Genomic DNA, 20,037 nt, shown 5'->3' on the forward strand with positions numbered 1-20,037 from the left:
CCCATCTTTACTTCTGAGAGCCGCTGCCACTCCAAGATGCTCTTTTTATACCCAGTCATGTTAATGACCTATTGCCAATTGACCTAATGAGTTGCAATTTGGTCCTCCAGCTGTTCCTTTTTTGTACCTTTAACTTTTCCGGCCTCTTATTGCCCCTGTCCCAACTTTTTTGAGATGTGTTGCTGTCATGAAATTTCAAATGAGCCAATATTTGGCATGAAATTTCAAAATGTCTCACTTTCGACATTTGATATGTTGTCTATGTTCTATTGTGAATAAAATATCAGTTTTTGAGATTTGTAAATGATTGCATTCCGTTTTTATTTACAATTTGTACTTTGTCCCAACTTTTTTGGAATCGGGGTTGTACAGTGCATAATATCATCAAAAGATTCAGAGAATCTGGAAGAATCTCTGTGCGTAAGGGTCAAGGCCGGAAAACCATGCTGGGTGCCCGTGATCTTCGGACCCTTAGACGGCACTGCATCACATACAGGCATGCTTCTGTATTGGAAATCACAAAATGGGCTCAGGAATATTTCCAGAGAACATTATCTGTGAACACAATTCACCGTGCCATCCGCCGTTGCCAGCTAAAACTCTATAGTTCAAAGAAGAAGCCGTATCTAAACACGATCCAGAAGCGCAGACGTCTTCTCTGGGCCAAGGCTCATTTAAAATGGACTGTGGCAAAGTGGAAAACTGTTCTGTGGTCAGACGAATCAAAATTTGAAGTTCTTTATGGAAATCGGACGCCGTGTCATTCGGACTAAAGAGGAGAAGGACGGCCCGAGTTGTTATCAGCGCTCAGTTCAGAAGCCTGCATCTCTGATGGTATGGGGTTGCATTAGTGCGTGTGGCATGGGCAGCTTACACATCTGGAAAGACACCATCAATGCTGAAAGGTATATCCAGGTTCTAGAGCAACATATGCTCCCATCCAGACGACGTCTCTTTCAGGGAAGACCTTGCATTTTCCAACATGACAATGCCAAACCACATACTGCATCAATTACAGCATCATGGCTGCGTAGAAGAAGGGTCCGGGTACTAAACTGGACAGCCTGCAGTCCAGATCTTTCACCCATAGAAAACATTTGGCGCATCATAAAACGGAAGAATTAGAAAAGACGTCTAGAAATAAATGGAGATGGGAATGGTTAAGCAAGTGTGACAAAAACCGTGACAAATGGGGAATATGGTTGAGAAAACCAGACGTCCCAGGAGTTGCGTATTGTGACTGCTGTTCAAAGACTATCAAGTACGGCTCCAGCGGGAAGAAGGGACTTAAGTCACGCCGATGAGACTAATCACTTTTCTGATTTTTGTGTTATGCCGTAATAAGTGAATTCAAAACATTTATTGGTGATTTAAATTGTCATCTGATATTGTGTGATGTGCAAATGCAGTGTGCTTTCTTCTAGAAATGAAATTATTCATCACAAGTATCTGCTTTTATAAACTTTTTTTTTTGACATTTGATTACCTTTCAATTATTAAATAAAAGTAAGGTAGGTCTTGAAATAAGTTTGTTAGCTTTTTTTATCATCTTTTCTAATGTGGCTGTTAGGTTGAAAACTCATTTGTAGTCAGTAATGGATTATAAAATATAGATATTTTTGTCTATGGAAAAAGCTGAATCTTGTTATTTGCTAAAATCCAGGAGTTTCTGAGGACATCAAGACATGCGGCCCCTTATTTTAACCCGAGCTGTGTATATATTGTAAAAAAGGTATCACAGCAAAAGCATATTAAAAATGGTTGTTTCAACATTTAAATTAGTAGTTGCTAGATGTTTTGAAATATCAAGCCTTGTACTTGAAATATCATTTCAGATGAATTGATGAAATGTATTAAACATTTGATGTGAATTTGCAAACCATATAACTATTAATATTATAAATGTTTGCATGAGATTGCATGAGAGACAACCATTTTAACTTGCAATTTAGATTTTTTTCGAGCCCTAAGGGGGCTCACCCCCCTTCGTAACCCCCCCGCATGGCTGCGCCATGCACGTCTGAGTTTGTCAGACTTTTCAGGTTTTTGAAAATTTTATCCTTGCACCCATGCATAACTACATGGTGTAACATGACCACGCCGTAGCGTATGTAGTCATGTGGTCCAGCTCAGCCAATCAGAGTGCGAGAATCAATCAACAAACATGGCGTCGCTTCCGGTCACGTTAGACCGGAATCGAAGACAATTTCGTGGTGGAATAATTGGATTTGCAGCAAATTATGGGCAGCAGAGACGATATAAATTGCCTGAACATTTGAAAGTTATGGGGGGGATCAAGTAGCCGGCACAGACCATCTGCGTAGGCGGAGAAAGCCGCCAGTCGCCAGCGCTTGTGGACATCTCGGAGTGTAGCTGAATTCACCTGGAACCAAATAATAAGAGGAAAAAAAGATTAGGCTGATTGCTCACCAACTTATGGTTTGTTCCGCACGCGTCCTTTCAGTGGAGAATCAGATTCATGATACAAAGAAAAAAGCTAACGAAAACTACAGGGTCCCAGAACAATTTGGCAATGACGTTTGTGCAGACCAGATTTTTTTTTTTTCCCCCCCCATCATCTGTTAATCAAATAAAATGTATGTTTTATGCTCCATTTGAAGTGGTGTTTGTTTTGTGTTTTGGTAGTCTGTATAACCAAACTGGCCAGACTAGCTCGCAGAGTTTTGGCCAGCAGGGTGTGTACAACAACATGAGCATCACTGTCTCCATGGCCGGGGGCTCAGGAGCTGCGGGTTCACTACCTCCGATTGGACCACCAGTTGGCATTGGCAACAACAACCTTGGCAGCGTCAGCTCTATGTGTAACGATCAGGTGAGCACTTGAGGATATGAGCAGGACTTTATACTAGGGATGTACCGAATCCTGATTTTTAAGGTTCTGCCGAATACCGAATCCACTGCTTAAGATTCGGCCGAATCCGAAACCGAATACCGAATCCTACTCCGAACATCAGTGAAAAACACTGCACATTTCCTTTTCTTAATAGTAAGATAGAGATACTTTATCCAGAAGGAATATTTTATTATTTTATTTTAAACTGTAAAAACATAGGCAATAACTTCTGCCACTATTTTTTGTATTTGAATAGTCACACTTAGAGAACACCACTAAAATTTTCAGCTTAAAGTCATTCAGTGTACAGGCTTTAGTATACTGTCCATTATAAAGAACAAAAAAACATAGACACAAAAACACATTTTTTGTTTGTTGAACAAAAAAAAAAAAATCTCTGCAGATAGAATGCAGCAAAACATAGCACATTTACATTTTAACTCTTGCATACATGTAAGCCTACTTAATTTTCAAACAAAACGGTGATATTTAAAGGGGAACAGAGGGCAATATATAGAGTAAATATAACAATAAAACACAATGACGAACCTTATTCAAGACTTACAAAAGTTTTTTGTTCTAAGGTTGGAAAGTTAGTGTTTTGAAAGTAGCTCGAGCAAACTATTTCCGCAGTTTGAACAGCCCGCCATGATATTAATTTTATCCAATCAGAATGCACGTTCATTTTCTCTGCGTAACACTTATGACGTATGTATGTGCCCAGTTGTAAATAAACAATATGGCTCATTGAGGTTGGAAATACCTGTTTCTGCCTCTTGCGACGATTTCGCAAGTCCACGGGTGGCGCCTATCTCATTGCAGCAAATAAATTCTGCTGGACTCGTGAGCAACTCCACGGTACATTTTCCGCACGAGCACCACGCCGTGTCACCTGCACGCAGACGCTCTGCCCCACGCTCAGCATCAGTATCGGTCTCATCCTCGCCGTCATCCGAGCTTTCTTCTCTTATTTCATCACCGGAGTCGAGAGTACCTCTCCTAGGTTCAAACTGGTACCCTTCTAAGCCATAGCCTGCTTGCAGTGTGTCTTGCGGGATCTCTTCGTACGATTCGACAGAGCTGTCGCTTTCACTTGATGCGCCCGACGCCATGATTACACGAGTTCCGCTAGTGCAGTGGGTAGGGCTGACGTCACGGTCTTTTAAAAATGGCGACTCTCGTGCGGTTTAGCGTACCGACTATTAATAAAGTATTATATTTACAATTACCAAGATATTTCGTTGTTTTCTAGTACATAAATTTGATAGAATACTTATGAATACGTTACTTTGTCACATCAGCAACCGTATATGTTATATTTTGGACCCCTTTAATGCTGAATCTGTTTTCCTCAGAAAAAAAATAATAAAAACTTACTGGGGATCTTGATCATGTTTAATGCTTACACTCATGGAACATTAATTATAGGCTATTTCACTTCAATTTCAGGCACTTACAACTGTAGGCTTAATTAGATATGTTAAACAATGTGTAGCACAAAAAGCTCGAACATGTCTCCACGTAGGCTATTTTATTAACAACCTAGTTCTATAGCTAGCGTTGGTAATGGTGGTCCGAGGACCACTTTTTATCCGTGACTGTGCGGTTGCGGTACCTGAAGCCTCACTGACGTTAGATTCGGCCGTGCAGAACTCGTACTCCGTCGGATGCTTTGAGCGAAGATGTTTTAACAGCGGAGATGTTGTGTACTGTTTAGCATCTTTCCCACCACGAGACAACTCTGTACTGCAAAGTGTGCATGTTGCGCGACTTGAATCTCCCCCTTTCACTTGAAAGTACTGCCACACAACACTCTTTCGGCTCACTGCTTCCATTTTCGATTTCGACTGCAAGCACAATGGAGGCTAGCTTCTCCTAAACATTGACGACGTAATCGCATGCACGTGCACCGCACGTAGGATTCGGTTCGGTCATCGCTCTAGGGTTCGGCCGAAACCGAACCTTGGATTCGGTGCAACCCTACTTTATACTGTATAAATACGTATAAACGTACACGCCACTGTATTGCCATGGGCAGGAAAGGTGTTTTGAGAGCGATTTCAGAAAGCTCGTGCCTTTTTCTTTTCTTTCAAACCAGGTACAGCAGGTTCAAGTGTTTGCCGACGTCCAGTGCACGGTAAATCTCGTGGGGAGTGACTCCTACCTGAATCAGCCAGGGCAAGTAGGGCACCAGAAGCCTCAGAGCAGCACCAGCACTTCCCAGTCGCAGCAGAAGAGCCTCTTACAGCAGCTCCTGACCGAGTGACCCTAACACACACACACACACACATGTACACACACACACACATATACATATACACACACCCACACTCACCTGTGTAGAGATGTCCCCGACAATGTCAAGAGTTTCTATTCGTCGCCTTTCGGTTTCTGTATGGGGAATACCTGCTGGGCTCGGGATCCGTGGGCCCAGGTTGATGGCATCTCGCAGCCTGTTAGACAGCTAATGCAGCGCTCATTCCTGGTCACCTACTTTTCCAAGTCTGCTTCCTCAATAGGGGTCAAAACAAGTGAATACAAAGATCGCGTTCCGGAAATTTGCCAAGTTCTGTAAAAGGACCTGCTGCTTTTTCGCCAGCTGACATCCCTAACTGGGCCATCGGTGCAGTGCTTCTTGGAAACCGGGGCAGGCAACCGCTCCGGTTCTGCTGCAGCGATCCACGTGAGCCTCGGTCCATGGGGCAACACTTCAGAGTGTTAAGGTTCTCTCCGCACTGGACAGCTCAGTTTCAGCTGGATCTGTGACTGATGAGCTCTCCCCAGATGATAGGGGAGAGTTTCCCAATGTTTTGTTCTCTCTGTCTGTCTTTCTTTCTTTCTCTCTCTCTCTCCTGCGTTTTATTCTTTTCTTTCCTTTCATGGCCTGTTTTGTCAGAACAAGCGTTGCCAGGTTGGGAGAAACCTCTCACATCTGCTACAGGCTTTCCTGGGAGTACTCGTTTTAAAAACGGCAGACATTTAAAAAAAAAAAAAAAAAAAGATTAAGTAAATAAATAAATAACTAGACGAACCTTCGAAAACGTCCCTCCACCTCTCAGCAGCTGCGAATACGAGCCACTTAGGGTCGCATCAGCCTATCAGTGTTGTTTGCCATGTGTATTGTGCAGGTTGGTATTATTGTACAGCACAAAAGTGGACAAAGGTCAGGACAAACTCTCACACTTACTTTCTAAGTTCGTTTTGAAAAACATTGTTGAATCGGTCTGCAACCAACCATCATTTGAATGCATTGACGTCATGGGTTTCAAACTGGCTCTCTTCTTTTATAGCTTTGAGAATGGTGTTTTTTGTTTTGTTATTATTATTTTAAAAGAATAATGTTTGAAATCAAGAAATTGTATGGACTTCAGTAATACAGCTGAATATTACCTGGGGAGGTGTCGCAACTTTTCATGAAGGAAAGGGAAAGGTCAGGTCTTGCTATATATATATATATATATATATATATATATATATATATATATATATATATATATAAAACTTTCTGATTGATATTGGTATGCTTTTGTGTTTTCTGGCACCCCAGTACATGTCCCAAATTCCATAACCTAATGAAGCTGAACTGATCGAAACTGATTTTGATAATTCAGTGGGGTTTACTATTGCTTTGTGTTCATAGACAGTCTAGGAATCCCGAGTTTCTTATTTCTGGCTCTGTAAGGACGAGGCGTTGTCCCTCGCACACACGCCGTTGACTGCGTCCTCCAGCTCTTTGACTGCTCATGTGACTACTGTTCGCCCAGTCAGACACTGTTCTTCATCAGCATCGTCCTCGCCTCATTCGCTTCCTCCTTTCATCCTCCCTGTCTTTTTCTTTTTTTTTTTTAAAGACTCCTCATTATGGTGAAGCACACAGACAGCATTCTGTTTTTCATCACCACATGCAATAACGATCAATTGTATGCACAGGCAAGAATTTGACAACACAAGAATCTGTTCAGAGGAATTCGGAAGCGATAAAAAGGCTTTATCAGATGTTATAGATTTAAAAAAAAAAAAAAAGTACGGTTCAAAATTTCTCACCAGGTACATAGATAAAACCTGTTTCGCAAAAAAAAAAAAGTGCATGAACATCTCCCACCCCAAGCTGCCAACTCCTCATCCTACACAAAACCATGGTCTCTGATTTGTCGAACACTCTGTGTACATTTCAGTCGTGTGTTTTTGTGTGTGTGCTGTGTATTCAAAGAATGGCTCATTATTATTGGTTTTATTTTTTTAGATCAATCCCACACCAAGATGAACTTACAGCTTGCATGTTGGTGAAACAGCGAGGCCTTTCCTGAGCCACTTTTTGATATAAATGTACATACACATTGCAAACAAATTACACAATAGGTTTACAGTACGTTACATGTACTGTCCCAAGGGTTTAAAAAAAAAAGGATTTGGCGGTTTAAAACGTCCAGAATGTGAAAGGTGATGAGGAATGACCTGTTCTTGCATGGTTAAGATGCGTGTTTCTGCTTCAGACAGGTTATTCTGTACAATGAAGTCTCGTTTTGTTATGTGCCAGTTAATCAGGTACTTTTTTTTTTTTCTTTTAACAAAGTCCTGTTCATACCGTTTCTGAGATGCCAAATATACCACATTAGAATGCAGTGCCTATTAACAATGGCTTACTCTTTAATAATTCTTTAATAAATGGCTCTTGGTCAGTTCAGTTCCACTCCAAGGTACAATGGTTTATCGTGTAAATAACAGACAAATGTGAATATGTATTTGTTCTACAAGTCAACAATATTGTAGTGCTCCAAGTTTGTGGTAATAACTACTTTCTTCCTTTTTTTTTTTCTCCTCCTCTTTTTTTTTTTGGGGATGTGTATGACTGTCTGAAAGTATCTGTGTGGTTAATACTGTATATCAGATGTTTAAAAATGGAAACGTCCTGATTTTTTTTTTTTTTCCGATTTATTCTTTTCTTTCTTTTAATTGTATACCTGCATCTTTCCTTTTTGGGTGTTCAGATCTTTTATGTGAGAATGGTTTTTAGCGACTGCTGAATGTGACTTTACTGAGAGAGAAGCAGCATGGTCTGGCTTTCGTACGGGTTAATTTAAAAAAAAAAAAAAAGGTAAAAAAAAAAAAAAAGGCCGTATTATTTAATTTTTCCGTAAAAGGTTTAAACAGCTCTGAGGAAGTGGAACCTTGGTTTGAGGTGAACGGTGCTCAGGTATTTCAGATTTCATTTGCCACAAGTCCCCCGTGTCCCCCTCCCAAAGGAATAATGACCAAAGCTTCGAGTATCAAGAAAAAAAAAAAAATCTTTATATGCAAAGCCTCATACGATTTGGATAGAATTAATGTAGCATCACTGTTTATCTTCACTAGACATCACGTACTTTAGTGTAGTTCATGGCTAACACTACTGCTCTGTAGTGCCGATTTCTGTTCGGGTTTTCTTTCTTATAGAGTTTTTCCAGCCCTCACAGCATGAAGAAATGACGACATCATGTGATCACTGTTTTTTCAGGAAGAGAAACGAACCACAGCTATGCACCTTAAACGAGACCCGATTCTCGTTTCTGATTCCGATGGTGTTTTTTGTTTTGTTTTGTTTGTTTTCAGCTCACAGAAATACCTGATTTATAGTTTGAAGCATGGTTTTGGGCTAAAAAAAAATAAAAAATAATAAAAAAAAAAAATCCACACTGATGCAAGGTTTCTTAAATCTTTGACTTTATTTAGCTAAATTCTTTATACCAAATTTGAGGTGCCTGTTGTATATATTTTCTGCATAGAGGGACTGCTCCTCTTGTTTGTGGATTTTTCTTATCAACGAAGATTTTCTTATATCGACCTTTCTAAGAAGACGTTTGCTGTATTTTACATGGTTTCTTTTTTTTTTACTCAAAAACGTTCCAGGAATTTGCAAGGAATACAATCTAGTTTTGCACTTTATAATTCAATTCAAAGGAAAAGTGGCCATCGTTAGGGAAAAAAAAAAAAACACGAAAAAAAAACAACCCAACAACAAAAACTCCAACCCAAGTCACAGAGCTTTGACATTAGTAACTACAAATGTCCCCTGAATGTAATGGAGTCCAGAGTCCTTTTGCTTTTTTTTTTGATGTCAACTTTCTCAGGTTCTTCAGAGAGAACTTGGCCGTAGCCCGTCGTCCTTCATCAGCGAGCGAGCAGGGTAACCTCACTTTACGCTACGTTTACGTCAACTTCTCGTAATTGCTGCAGAGTCGAAAGTATTTTCAAACTATGCCAATGTTCTTCAGGTGCTCCACTTTCCCCCTCTCATGGGCGTACGTTCAACCTTTCACTTTTGAAGACATTCCTCAGACGTCTCCGCTACTAGTGTCTCATCGTACTGAGATGTGATCCAGGCCCGTACTGTGCCAAGCCGTAATAACGTGTTGTTTGAACACTTTTTTTTTTTTTTTTCCTCCAGCATGCATCTCTTTCACCTTTCACCACTCTACTGTATCACTTTGTAGGCGCTACTGCTTGACCGAGATCTTTTTGCTGCCTTATTAATCCGGATGTTGGTTGCAGTGGCATAAACTCTGCTGAAACAGCACTGATCACTCAAAGTAGGGTTCCACTTTTCAACTGTAAAATTAATATAAATAAGTATAAATATATATATATAAATAACTATACACATTTTATTCATTGTGTCCAGTTTGTATAATACTTGTGAAATCTTTTTCCCCTCGAGAGGCATCGTTGCAGCTGCGTCGGGACAGAATGAATGAATGGATAAATGTGTGTCTGGGAGAATTCTGCATGTTAGCATGATAGTTTTCCCTGTTTTCTTTTTGCTTTTTTTAGTTCCTTCTGTCTGGGGGGGAAAAATTGTACCTTTCTTAGGACGTTGTAGACAATCAGTCACATGCTGGGTCCAGCAGCTGCAGGTCCGTCCTGTGGGCTGCAAAACTGTGTTGTTGATGATGATGATGATGATGATGTTTTCCTCATCTACTTCAGTCTTATTTCTCTTGTCCATTTCATGGAAATTATGTGGCTGCTCAAACTGAACTAGTTCAAGTTTACACATGTATACACACACATACACACACACACCTCTTGTGCATATGGCCCCTTCTGTTGCTTGTCTAAGGTGATGATGCAGACCTTGAAGGAAGTGATGCTTTGACTAACAAATCTCTATAACATCCATGAATGTGAGAATGCAACACATTGCAATAAAAGCACCATGTAAAAGTGTCTCGTTCGGACCGTGTCCTCTTTCATACTTCCATATCGTTTGTTATGCTTGTAGGCAGCTCCACATTTTTCCTTTAAATAAATAATCCTATCGCTCCGAGTAGGCTTTCTGATGCAGGAACCGCATCGTTTTCATTCCGTCTTGTCTCCACCACGGGGACACGAGCTTTTGTTCACTCGTCTTGGACCACTTGCTACAATATCGAACGTTTACCTCGTTCATTCATACAGCCCCTGGCCAAAAAAAAAAAAAAAATGGACTTACTACTTCTGGAGGACGTTCATTCAGGTTTTTACTTTTGTAGCAAAAAGATACGACGCGAAACTAGTTTTGTTTAACAGCTGAAGTGTGGCTTTGTAAAACATGCATACTAGGGTGCATCAGTTGCCCTCACTTTCATAAAATCTGATGCATTTTTGTTTGGGCGTTCCTTTTCACCAATAAAGACATCCTGTAAAATTTTTGACCATATTCAAAAGTCTAATGGTGGCACCATGAGGTTCATTTTTTGCCAAAAAACGCTTATTTTATGTTTTCGCGTAAGGTTTGAATCACAATGTTGGACTCCATTTATTGATTTCTTGTGAGCCAGAGATCATGTTAAGAACTTTTGCAAGGGATTGAGAAGCATTAATGTGATTCATAATACATTTGTATTGTTTAAAAGTAGTTGAACAATGATTCAGTGAACAGCTAAAACTCAAACTGTGCTTGATAATATATTTAGAATATGTACTAAAAATGTGGATCTAAGATATTTGGTATACTCTATAAGGTGCCATAATGTTTCATGAAAAGTGATCAAAATTTTGTCATAAAATAGCAGCTTTTTCCAGAACTTTGAGCTCCTGGTGCCACCATTACACTTTAGAATTGTGTCAAAATATTTCACCCAGTGTGCTTTCTTACCAAAAGGAACATAAAAACAAAAATGCATCATGATCGGAGGAACTTTTCATTTTTAGGGGGCAACTGATGCACCCTAATGCATACCTCATACAAATTGTAATTAATTGCATATTTTTTTCATCACCAAGTAGAGGGGGGAGAAAAAATGGAATAATCAACCAAAAAAAAAAAAGTCATCAGCAGATGATGTATCTCCTTCCCCCGGCCCCCACATGCAAACCCACCCCAAGTTTTCCTAAGTTGAATTGGTTGCCATGGAAATAATGGAAAAAAAAAGTCAAAAGGCACAACTCCTCTAGTCACTTAACATAACTGTCTGGTTTTGTGAAAAAAATTCCTAATAGCTTTTATCCCCCACTGGCTGAAAGGGGATTGTCATGGTGATGTATGTCTGTCCGTCCCGGGAAAGGTGGTCACCTTCTGAAATCAACTCCTCACAATTTTTGGAGGAATTTCATGAAACTTGGCAGGATTCTTTGTTATACGTCATTAGTACGCAGATTGTAATTTCGTAACCAGAGTTACAGCCCTTGATTAACAAAAGTATACTTTGACAATTTCGTGACGGTGTGCTCGCCTTCTGACATCGACTCCTCTCACAATTTTTGGACGAATTTCTCGAAGCTCGGCAAAAGGCCTTGTTATACGATGGTAATACGTAGATTGCGATTTAATTTCGTTTGTGAAAATTTTCCCAGAGTTTTGACCGTTGATTAAATAACTTGGACAATTTCATGAGGGTGTACACTACCGTTCAAAAGTTTGGGGTCACTTTGAAATGTCCTTATTTTTGAAAGAAAAGCACTGTTCTTTTCAATGAAGATCACTTTAAACTAATCAGAAATCCACTCTATACATTGCTAATGTGGTAAATGACTATTCTAGCTGCAAATGTCTGGTTTTTGGTGCAATATCTCCATAGGTGTATAGAGCCCCATTTCCAGCAACTCTCACTCCAGTGTTCTAATGGTACAATGTGTTTGCTCATTGCCTCAGAAGGCTAATGGATGATTAGAAAACCCTTGTACAATCATGTTAGCACAGCTGAAAACAGTTGAGCTCTTTAGAGAAGCTATAAAACTGACCTTCCTTTGAGCAGATTGAGTTTCTGGGGTGGGGTTTACATTAGACCGTATCAGCGGATCATCAGATTAACGTTTTTAAAACGATTAGTGTGCACACAGCAACGCCAATACACGATTCGCGTGCACACAGCAACGCCAATACACGGATACGCTCGGCTCCGCAGGCATCCTGCGCTCCAAATCACTCCGCCCTGAACAGCGAGTGCCCTCTGGAGGGTGCGCACTCCGGCCCTGCGCAGCTCACAGAGCGCGCGAGTGAAGCGCACGAGCAGTGATTCGGGACTGAGCCGCTGTGTGTGTGATCTCAGTGCATGTCGGGCATGCGCGTCACTTACCACTTGCAAGTGGAAGGATGGCAAGCCTAAAGACAATCATAACTACACAATGGGCAGTATTTGCATCAGCACTTGCAGTATTTTCATACTTTTATACTCTTTAATGAAAGGTGATACAAGGCGGAAGTCCGCACCGTTTTTCAGCAGTCGCGTCACATGACCAACGCCAGCGAATCAGGAAGGTGGATGTCACAGTGACGTTGTCCAATGACGACGCCAGCTAGAGCTCAGCACAGCGTATCCGCGTATTCTCAATGTTTACACAGCACCGGACCAGACACGATCTGGATTGAATACGTGGACGCTGGCGGATTCCCGTTTCCCGGCGTTTTAATGTAAACGGACAGTGCATCCGCGAAGAAAACGAGACAGATACGGTCTAATGTAAACTTGGCCTGGAGCATCACATTTGTGGGGTCGATTAAATGCTCAAAATGGCCAGAAAAATGTCTCGACTATATTTTCTATTCATTTTACAATTTATGGTGGGAAATAAAAGTGTGACTTTTCATGGAAAACACAAAATTGTCTGGGTGACCCCAAACTTTTGAACGGCAGTGTATGTTCTTCTGAAATCAACTCCTCTCACCATTTGTGGAGGAATTTCACCAAACTTGGCAGAAGGCTTTGTTATATGACAGTTATACGCAGATTGAAATTTTGTTGAATTTGGGCAGATTTTCCCCAGAGTTATGCCCTTGATCATTAACAAACTTGTACTTTGGCAATTTCATCAAGGTGTGCTTGCTTTCGGAAATCAACTTCCCTCACAATTTTTATCCCCCGCTGGTTGAAAGGCCCGAAGGGGATATTATGTCGTCCGAGTCAAGTCATGAGTCCTTAAAATTAGGGCACGAGTCAGACTCAAGTATTACAAGCCTGCTTTTAACTGCAGACTCATTTGCGTATTTAAACTTGTGCAGGTATTTGTTTTAGAAATGCGTATTATAAGGTGATTCCATAGTTTTTTTTTTCCTCTACTTGATGAGAAAAAAAAAATCTCATTAATTACAAATTATTATTTTGTATGAGGTAGGTTTTACAAAGCCAGAATGTTCAGCTGTTAAGCCAAAAATAGTTTTATGTCGTATCTGTGAATTTTTTTTTCTTATTGCTATAAAAATCCTCCAAGAGTAGTGATTCCATATTTCTTGCCAGCGATTGTAAATACGGACCTATTGTTTGTGGTGTTACTGTGGTACACGAATCTGAAATATGGATTCAAAACAACATACAGTGAGTAATTCTTTTAATTACTTTTAAGTGATGTCCGTCTCTTCACTCAGTGAAACCCGAGAGTATATCTGTAAAGAAATGAAACATGGGTCGGATGCTGTGTCCCACTCATTTGAAAAGTTTGAACTTTTTAACAAAGTGCTGTACAGTTTCCTTCGGGTAAGGCTTCAAGGCCAGACAGGTAGGAATGTTCTCCGGCTGCTCCATCCACAGTTTGTGCGCGATGCCGTTGTCACTGAGCGTCGTGGATAAATGAGTCAGAGACGCTTCATCTGCCGCCTGAAGGACGAAACGAGAGTTGTGAGTGAAATCTTACAGAATGTTATTTCTCTGTACAGTGGTGTACTGATGGGGATTAGTCACTGCTATCCCATTGGCTCATTTTATTCTAAGCAGCTAAACATGATGCAAACAGCCTACACTCACCGTCCACTTTCTTGGAACACCTATTATCTAATCAGGAACTGAAGTGGCAGCAGCAAAAGGCATGAACTCTCAGATACAGGTCAAGAGCTTCGGTTAATGTTCTCATCAAACATCAGAAGGAAGGAAAAAAAGTGTGATCTCTGTGACTAACAATGGTATGATTGATTGTTGGCACCGGATGGGCTGGAGTGAGTACTTCAGAAACTGCAGATTTGGAATTTTCACACACAACCATCTCTAGACTTGATACAAAGTGGTGCGAAAAACAAAAACACTGAGTGAACGACAGTTCTGTGGGTGGAAACATGAGATAATGAGCGAGCTTGGAGGAGAATGACCAGGCTCATCTGTCCTGACACAGTCTATAGTAACTCGATCACTTTTTTACATCTGTGTTGAGCAGAAAAGCATCTCCGAACACATAACGCATCAAACCTGTCAGTGGATGAGGTACAACAGCAGAAGAACACAAAGGTTCCACTCCTGTCAGCCAAGAACAGAAATCTGAGGCTATTGTGGTCAGATAAAGACTAGAAAAAAAGTCTTCTAGGTGATTTCCCCATCCCCTAATCTTCACCTGTCCAGTGTGGGCGAGTCTGTGCCCATGATAACCTCAGATTACCAACAACGATGCCACGGTTCAAGTCACAGAGATCACACTTTTTCTTCATTCTGATGTATAACATTAACTGTAGCTCTTGGCCTGTATCTCTATCTGGATGATTCTGCTGCCACATTATTGGCAGAGTAGATAAGTGCATACAGTAAATGTGTCAGCAACACGTTTCAAAACAGCTGGGACAGGGGCATGTTTACCACTGTGTTGCATCCCCTCTACTTTTAACAACACTCTAAACGTTTGGGAACTGAGGAGACCAATTGCTGCAGTTTTGAAAGAGAAATGTTGTCCCATTCTTGCCTGATGAACAATTTCAGTTGCTCAACAGTTCGGGGTCTCCTTTGTCGTATTTTGCGCTTCATAACATGCCAAATATTTTGAATGGGAGACAGGTCTGGACCGCAGGCAGGCCAGTTTAGCACCTGGACTCTTACTACGGAGTCATGCAGTTTTAATGTGCGGGTGTTTCTAATCGCAGAGCTCCTGCACGGGCCAAGCCCCATAGGCATAGTGTGTGGATACATAAAGAAACCCATCGAGTTGTTTTCTGATGGTTTCGGTCCTGTGCGTGCCTGCCACCACAGGAAACCCAACAACTAGTGAAGTGTGAAGTAAAGTAGTAGTCGGGACAATAGAGTAGAGTAGTGAGTAACTTGTCGCTGTTGTCGCCCAACGTTGCCGTGTGTCACGTACCTGTCATCACAGGCAACCCAATTGTGGTGGGGCAATCTCCATGCACGACGCGCGCACGTCATGCCTGAAATTTTTTTTTTTTGGCGATTCTCAATATAAAACAAAAGAGGCTGGTTATGATATAAGAAAATTCTACAACCCAGAAACAGACGGGAGTTCTGCTTTTAGGCAGTGCCTAAATCTATATATTAAGCCATGGCCTAAAAATTAGAGAAGCAGCTTTGGGACCAAAAGGTCATTGGTTTGATCCTGGACCAGTAGGAATGACTGACGTGCCCTTGAGCGAGGCACCTAACCTCTAACTGCTCCCTGTGAGTAGATCAGGGTCCTGTTGTATGTCACTCTAGATAAGAGATAAGTGTCTGCTAAATGCCTGTAATGTAATAAAGCAGACAATGCATGGATATTTAGAGAGACATCACTGCTCTCCATGATTTCCCATCTGAATGTATTGGTGCTTTTTTTTTTTATTCTCTGCTCATTCTCTCAGTGGAGATTCTTTAAAAAGGAGAGACTGGCTAACTTTATGAAGTTACTTCCAGTGTTAGCTGAAAGTCATACAGTCAATAAATTGGCATGAAGTTTAGTTAATATTAGCTGTTGCTTTTAGTTGTGCTGGTTTGCTAATAATAATATCATAATAAGCCACAGCTTCGACAGTAAAATGGGCAAAAACCGCAAAGAATTCCCCACTGGCGGTCTGTTAGAGTTTAGTACAAATACAGTGGTGCTTGAAAGTTTGTGAACCCTTTTTAGAATTTTCTATATTTCTGCATAAATATGACCGAAAACATCATCAAATTTTCACACAAGTCCTAAAAGTAGATAAAGAGAACCCAGTTAAACAAATGAGACAAAAAATATTATACTTGGTCATTTATTTATTGAGGAAAATGATCCAATATTACATATCTGTGAGTGGCAAAAGTATGTGAACCTCTAGGATTAGCAGTTAATTTGAACGTGAAATTAGAGTCAGGTGTTTTCAATCAATGGGACGACAATCAGGTGTGAGTGGGCACCCTGTTTTATTTAAAGAACAGGGATCTATCAAAGTCTGATCTTCACAACACATGTTTGTGGAAGTGTATCATGGCACGAACAAATGATATTTCTGAGGACCTCAGAAAAAGCGTTGTTGATGCTCATCAGGCTGGAAAAGGTTACAAAACCATCTCTAAAGAGTTTGGACTCCACCAATCCACAGTCAGACAGATTGTGTACAAATGGAGGAAATTCAAGACCATTGTTACCCTCCCCAGGAGTGGTCGACCAACAAAGATCACTCCAAGAGCAAGGCGTGTAATAGTCGGTGAGGTCACAAAGGACCCCAGGGTAACTTCTAAGCAACTGAAGACCTCTCTCACATTGGCTAATGTTCATGAGTCCACCATCAGGAGAACACTGAACAACAATGGTGTGCATGGCAGGGTTGCAAGGAGAAGGCCACTGCTCTCCAAAAAGAACATTGCTGCTCATCTGCAGTTTGCTAAAGATCACGTGGACAAGCCAGAAGGCTATTGGAAAAATGTTTTGTGGACGGATGAGATCAAAATAGAACTTTTTGGTTTAAATGAGAAGTGTTATGTTTGGAGAAAGGAAAACACTGCATTCCAGCACAAGAACCTTATCCCATCTGTGAAACATGGTGGTGGTAGTATCATGGTTTGGGCCTGTTTTGCTGCATCTGGGCCAGGACGGCTTGCCATCATTGATGGAACAATGAATTCTGAATTGTACCAGCGAATTCTAAAGGAAAATGTCAGGACATCTGCCCATGAACTGAATCTCAAGAGAAGGTGGGTCATGCAGCAAGACAACGACCCTAAGCACACAAGTCGTTCTACCAAAGAATGGTTAAAGAAGAATAAAGTTAATGTTTTGGAATGGCCACGTCAAGGTCCTGACCTTAATCCAATCGAAATGTTGTGTAAGGACCTGAAGCGAGCAGTTCATGTGAGGAAACCCACCAACATCCCAGAGTTGAAGCTGTTCTGTATGAAGGAATGGGCTAAAATTCCTCTAAGCCGGTGTGCAGGACTGATCAACAGTTACCGGAAACGTTTAGTTGCAGTTATTGCTGCACAAGGGGGTCACATACTTTTGCCACTCACAGATATGTAATATTGGATCATTTTCCTCAATAAATAAATGACCAAGTATAATATTTTTGTCTCATTTGTTTAACTGGGTTCTCTTCATTTACTTTTAGGACTTGTGTGAAAATCTGATGTTTTCTGTCATTTATGCAGAAATATAGAAAATTCTAAAGGGTTCACAAACTTTCAAGCACCACTGTATGTAGGCGATTATAAGAAATCGCGTGTGCTGATTGGTCGAGAGATTCAGACTATTTCTCAATAATCACCAAGAGCGACTCGGCAAAATGGCAGCCAATCGCTTCACCGTAAGTGAGGAAGAATTACAAATGATGAAAGAAAATCTTGTTCCTAAAAGCACTAAAAGATGCTACTAAGTTTGGTCGAAAACTGTTCAAAGGTAAGGTGGAATCGTGATTTATTTTATCTATTTCCAAACAAAGATTTTTATGCAAGTCGGCATAAATAAGTGACAAGTCTGTATGTGCGCCTTTATTACATTTGTGTGCTGTTTTTGAAGTCTGAAAAATGATTTTTTTAATGCGATTTAAAAAGAAAAAAAAACCCTGTGTATTTATCCTAAAACAATTATCCACCTCAGGCTCAGTGAATATTGGTGAATAATAACCTCGACTTCGTGTCAGTTATGATTCAACGATATTCACTTCACCTTCGGTGAATAATTGTCAATAGGACATTCCACCGAATGAGTGCCATTTGCTTGTTGTACCACTCCCAAATTAAACTTAATTTGTTATATCTTTTCAACACTGATTATAATAACACACACATTTAACTATTCAAAATGTGTATTGGTCAACCTCAGGCTACGTTATTTTTTTTTTTTACAAGGTTTGGAAGTCAAAGATGGCTGCATACTCTTTATGAGTAACAGGACTGAGTTTTTAACCTAGGATTAGCTAATACATGGAATTAAGCCACATGGCGTCATCACTAATAGCATGACCACACTTAGCACATTCTAGTGATTTACCAAAAATCTGTATTTTTAAAATAAACAAATATCATCTCAGAAATAATTTAAGTAACAGGACAGTATGTTGACATTGACCTTATCAGTCAAAGTTAAAAAATCATCAAATATACAGAAAAGTAAATGAGAGAACTAACTTTTGGTCTTCCCATGGCCTTCAGAAGACACAACTGACGTAACTTCCTGTTGAGCATGTGATTTATGGAATGCTCCAAATTTGTCAGATGGGGTAATATGTTTGGGTAACAGGACTGAGTGAAAACCCAGGGACACGACTAAAATGTGTATTTTAGCTAAGATATTGTGGATTTCTTATGAAAAAAAATATATTTAAACCATGGATAGGATATGGAGTCACACAACAGTGCAAAAGAAATACTGTTTCTGAAGGATTTTTATCATAATATTTCATAGTTAAGTATAAAGTTAGAGTGCGGGGACAGGCAACACATGCTATTTTTCAGTGTTTTAGGTAGTTTTTATTAATCCTTACAATTATATATCTTAAATTTGAAATCAGATCAATGTGCAGGACATTCTGCGTAATAAGGAAGTGTATTTTAAAGTGCATTTATATGTATAATTTTCTAGGGACGGAAATGGCACCGATTCGGTGGAATGGCTCTAATACAGTGTTTCAGGGTCTACTGTGTGCACCTTCAGGAGACTCACCTGTCAATCGCCTCATCAACCTTTTTAAAAATCACCAAAATAACTCATGTATAATACATTTAAAATGACAGAACACTGTTTGGTTGAGATGTAACCTTAACATGGAAGTTTGTCTCAGTCTCTTCACTAGCATTGGAATGGTTGGGGTTGAAACAGTACTGCTGACAACCACTGGAGGGCGACAGAAACAATGACTTCACTTTCAAACCCCTGTTCTGAAGCTCATATGTACAGTACAGTACGACTCTCATTCATTCAGTTACAGTATTATAGCTTTATTTTCCAAGCCGTAGCCCTGCAAAGCAGTTAATAATGATTCTGCCATGTTAATAATAATAATGCAGGTTATTATCGGGTGACGTCACACACCTGCAGCACCACTTTGTGCATGGTGTCCAGTGCAGCCAGGTATTCCTGCGTGTCCGGGTCGCTGTAGTGGAGGTGAATGGCGGCGGTGGAGGCGTGGCAGGCCTGCGTTATAACCGCTCCTAAAGGCCACGACAGGGCATGGATCAAATCCGCCCGAACAACAACATACTGCACCAGGCGTTTACAGGCACCACCGCTACTAGGAGCCGACATTTTGATATAGTCCCGGAAGTGACACACTGGCCGTGTGGTTTACCTTCCGGGTTACACTTCCGACACAGGAATCTGGACACGAATGAAGCCATCTGGCCGCCATCTTACCACTCCAATCGCGTGTATTTGGTTTGTTAAGCCATCGTCTCCAATCAAACTTGCCCCAAGAAAAGTATCTCCTGACTTTACCCACATCCCTTACATCTCTTTATAGCACTCCGCTTCACTGTTATTGTTTTTTCCTTTTCCATTTCAGTCTCTGGGGCGGCACGGTGGTGTAGTGGTTAGCGCTGTCGCCTCACAGCAAGAAGGTCCTGGGTTCGAGCCCT

The 20,037-nt window shown here is 40.6% G+C and overlaps 2 protein-coding genes across 7 annotated transcripts in view; one reads left to right on the plus strand and one right to left on the minus strand.

Moving 5' to 3' along the window:
- The window catches only part of ncoa1 (nuclear receptor coactivator 1), a 209,857-nt gene extending 199,800 nt beyond the window's left edge, over nt 1-10,057 (plus strand). For all 6 annotated transcript variants that reach the window (XM_060914223.1, XM_060914222.1, XM_060914227.1 and 3 more), the window contains 2 exons: nt 2,647-2,833; nt 4,953-10,057. In XM_060914223.1, the coding sequence (XP_060770206.1) occupies nt 2,647-2,833; nt 4,953-5,120 (355 nt within the window). In that variant the 3' untranslated portion in view covers nt 5,121-10,057. The remainder of the gene's footprint in view (nt 1-2,646; nt 2,834-4,952) is intronic.
- Nucleotides 10,058-13,619: 3,562 nt separating this feature from the next.
- On the minus strand, nt 13,620-19,721 carry ptrhd1 (peptidyl-tRNA hydrolase domain containing 1). Its single transcript, XM_060907714.1, has 2 exons — nt 19,496-19,721; nt 13,620-13,902 (listed from the first exon to the last, which is right to left on the minus strand). Exons 1-2 carry the CDS (start codon nt 19,706-19,708, stop codon nt 13,732-13,734), a joined length of 384 nt encoding a protein of 127 aa, XP_060763697.1. The 5' UTR covers nt 19,709-19,721; the 3' UTR covers nt 13,620-13,731.
- Nucleotides 19,722-20,037: the final 316 nt, after the last annotated feature.

Source organism: Neoarius graeffei, chromosome 2 (assembly GCF_027579695.1).
Source record: "Neoarius graeffei isolate fNeoGra1 chromosome 2, fNeoGra1.pri, whole genome shotgun sequence".
Lineage (NCBI taxonomy): Eukaryota > Metazoa > Chordata > Actinopteri > Siluriformes > Ariidae > Neoarius > Neoarius graeffei.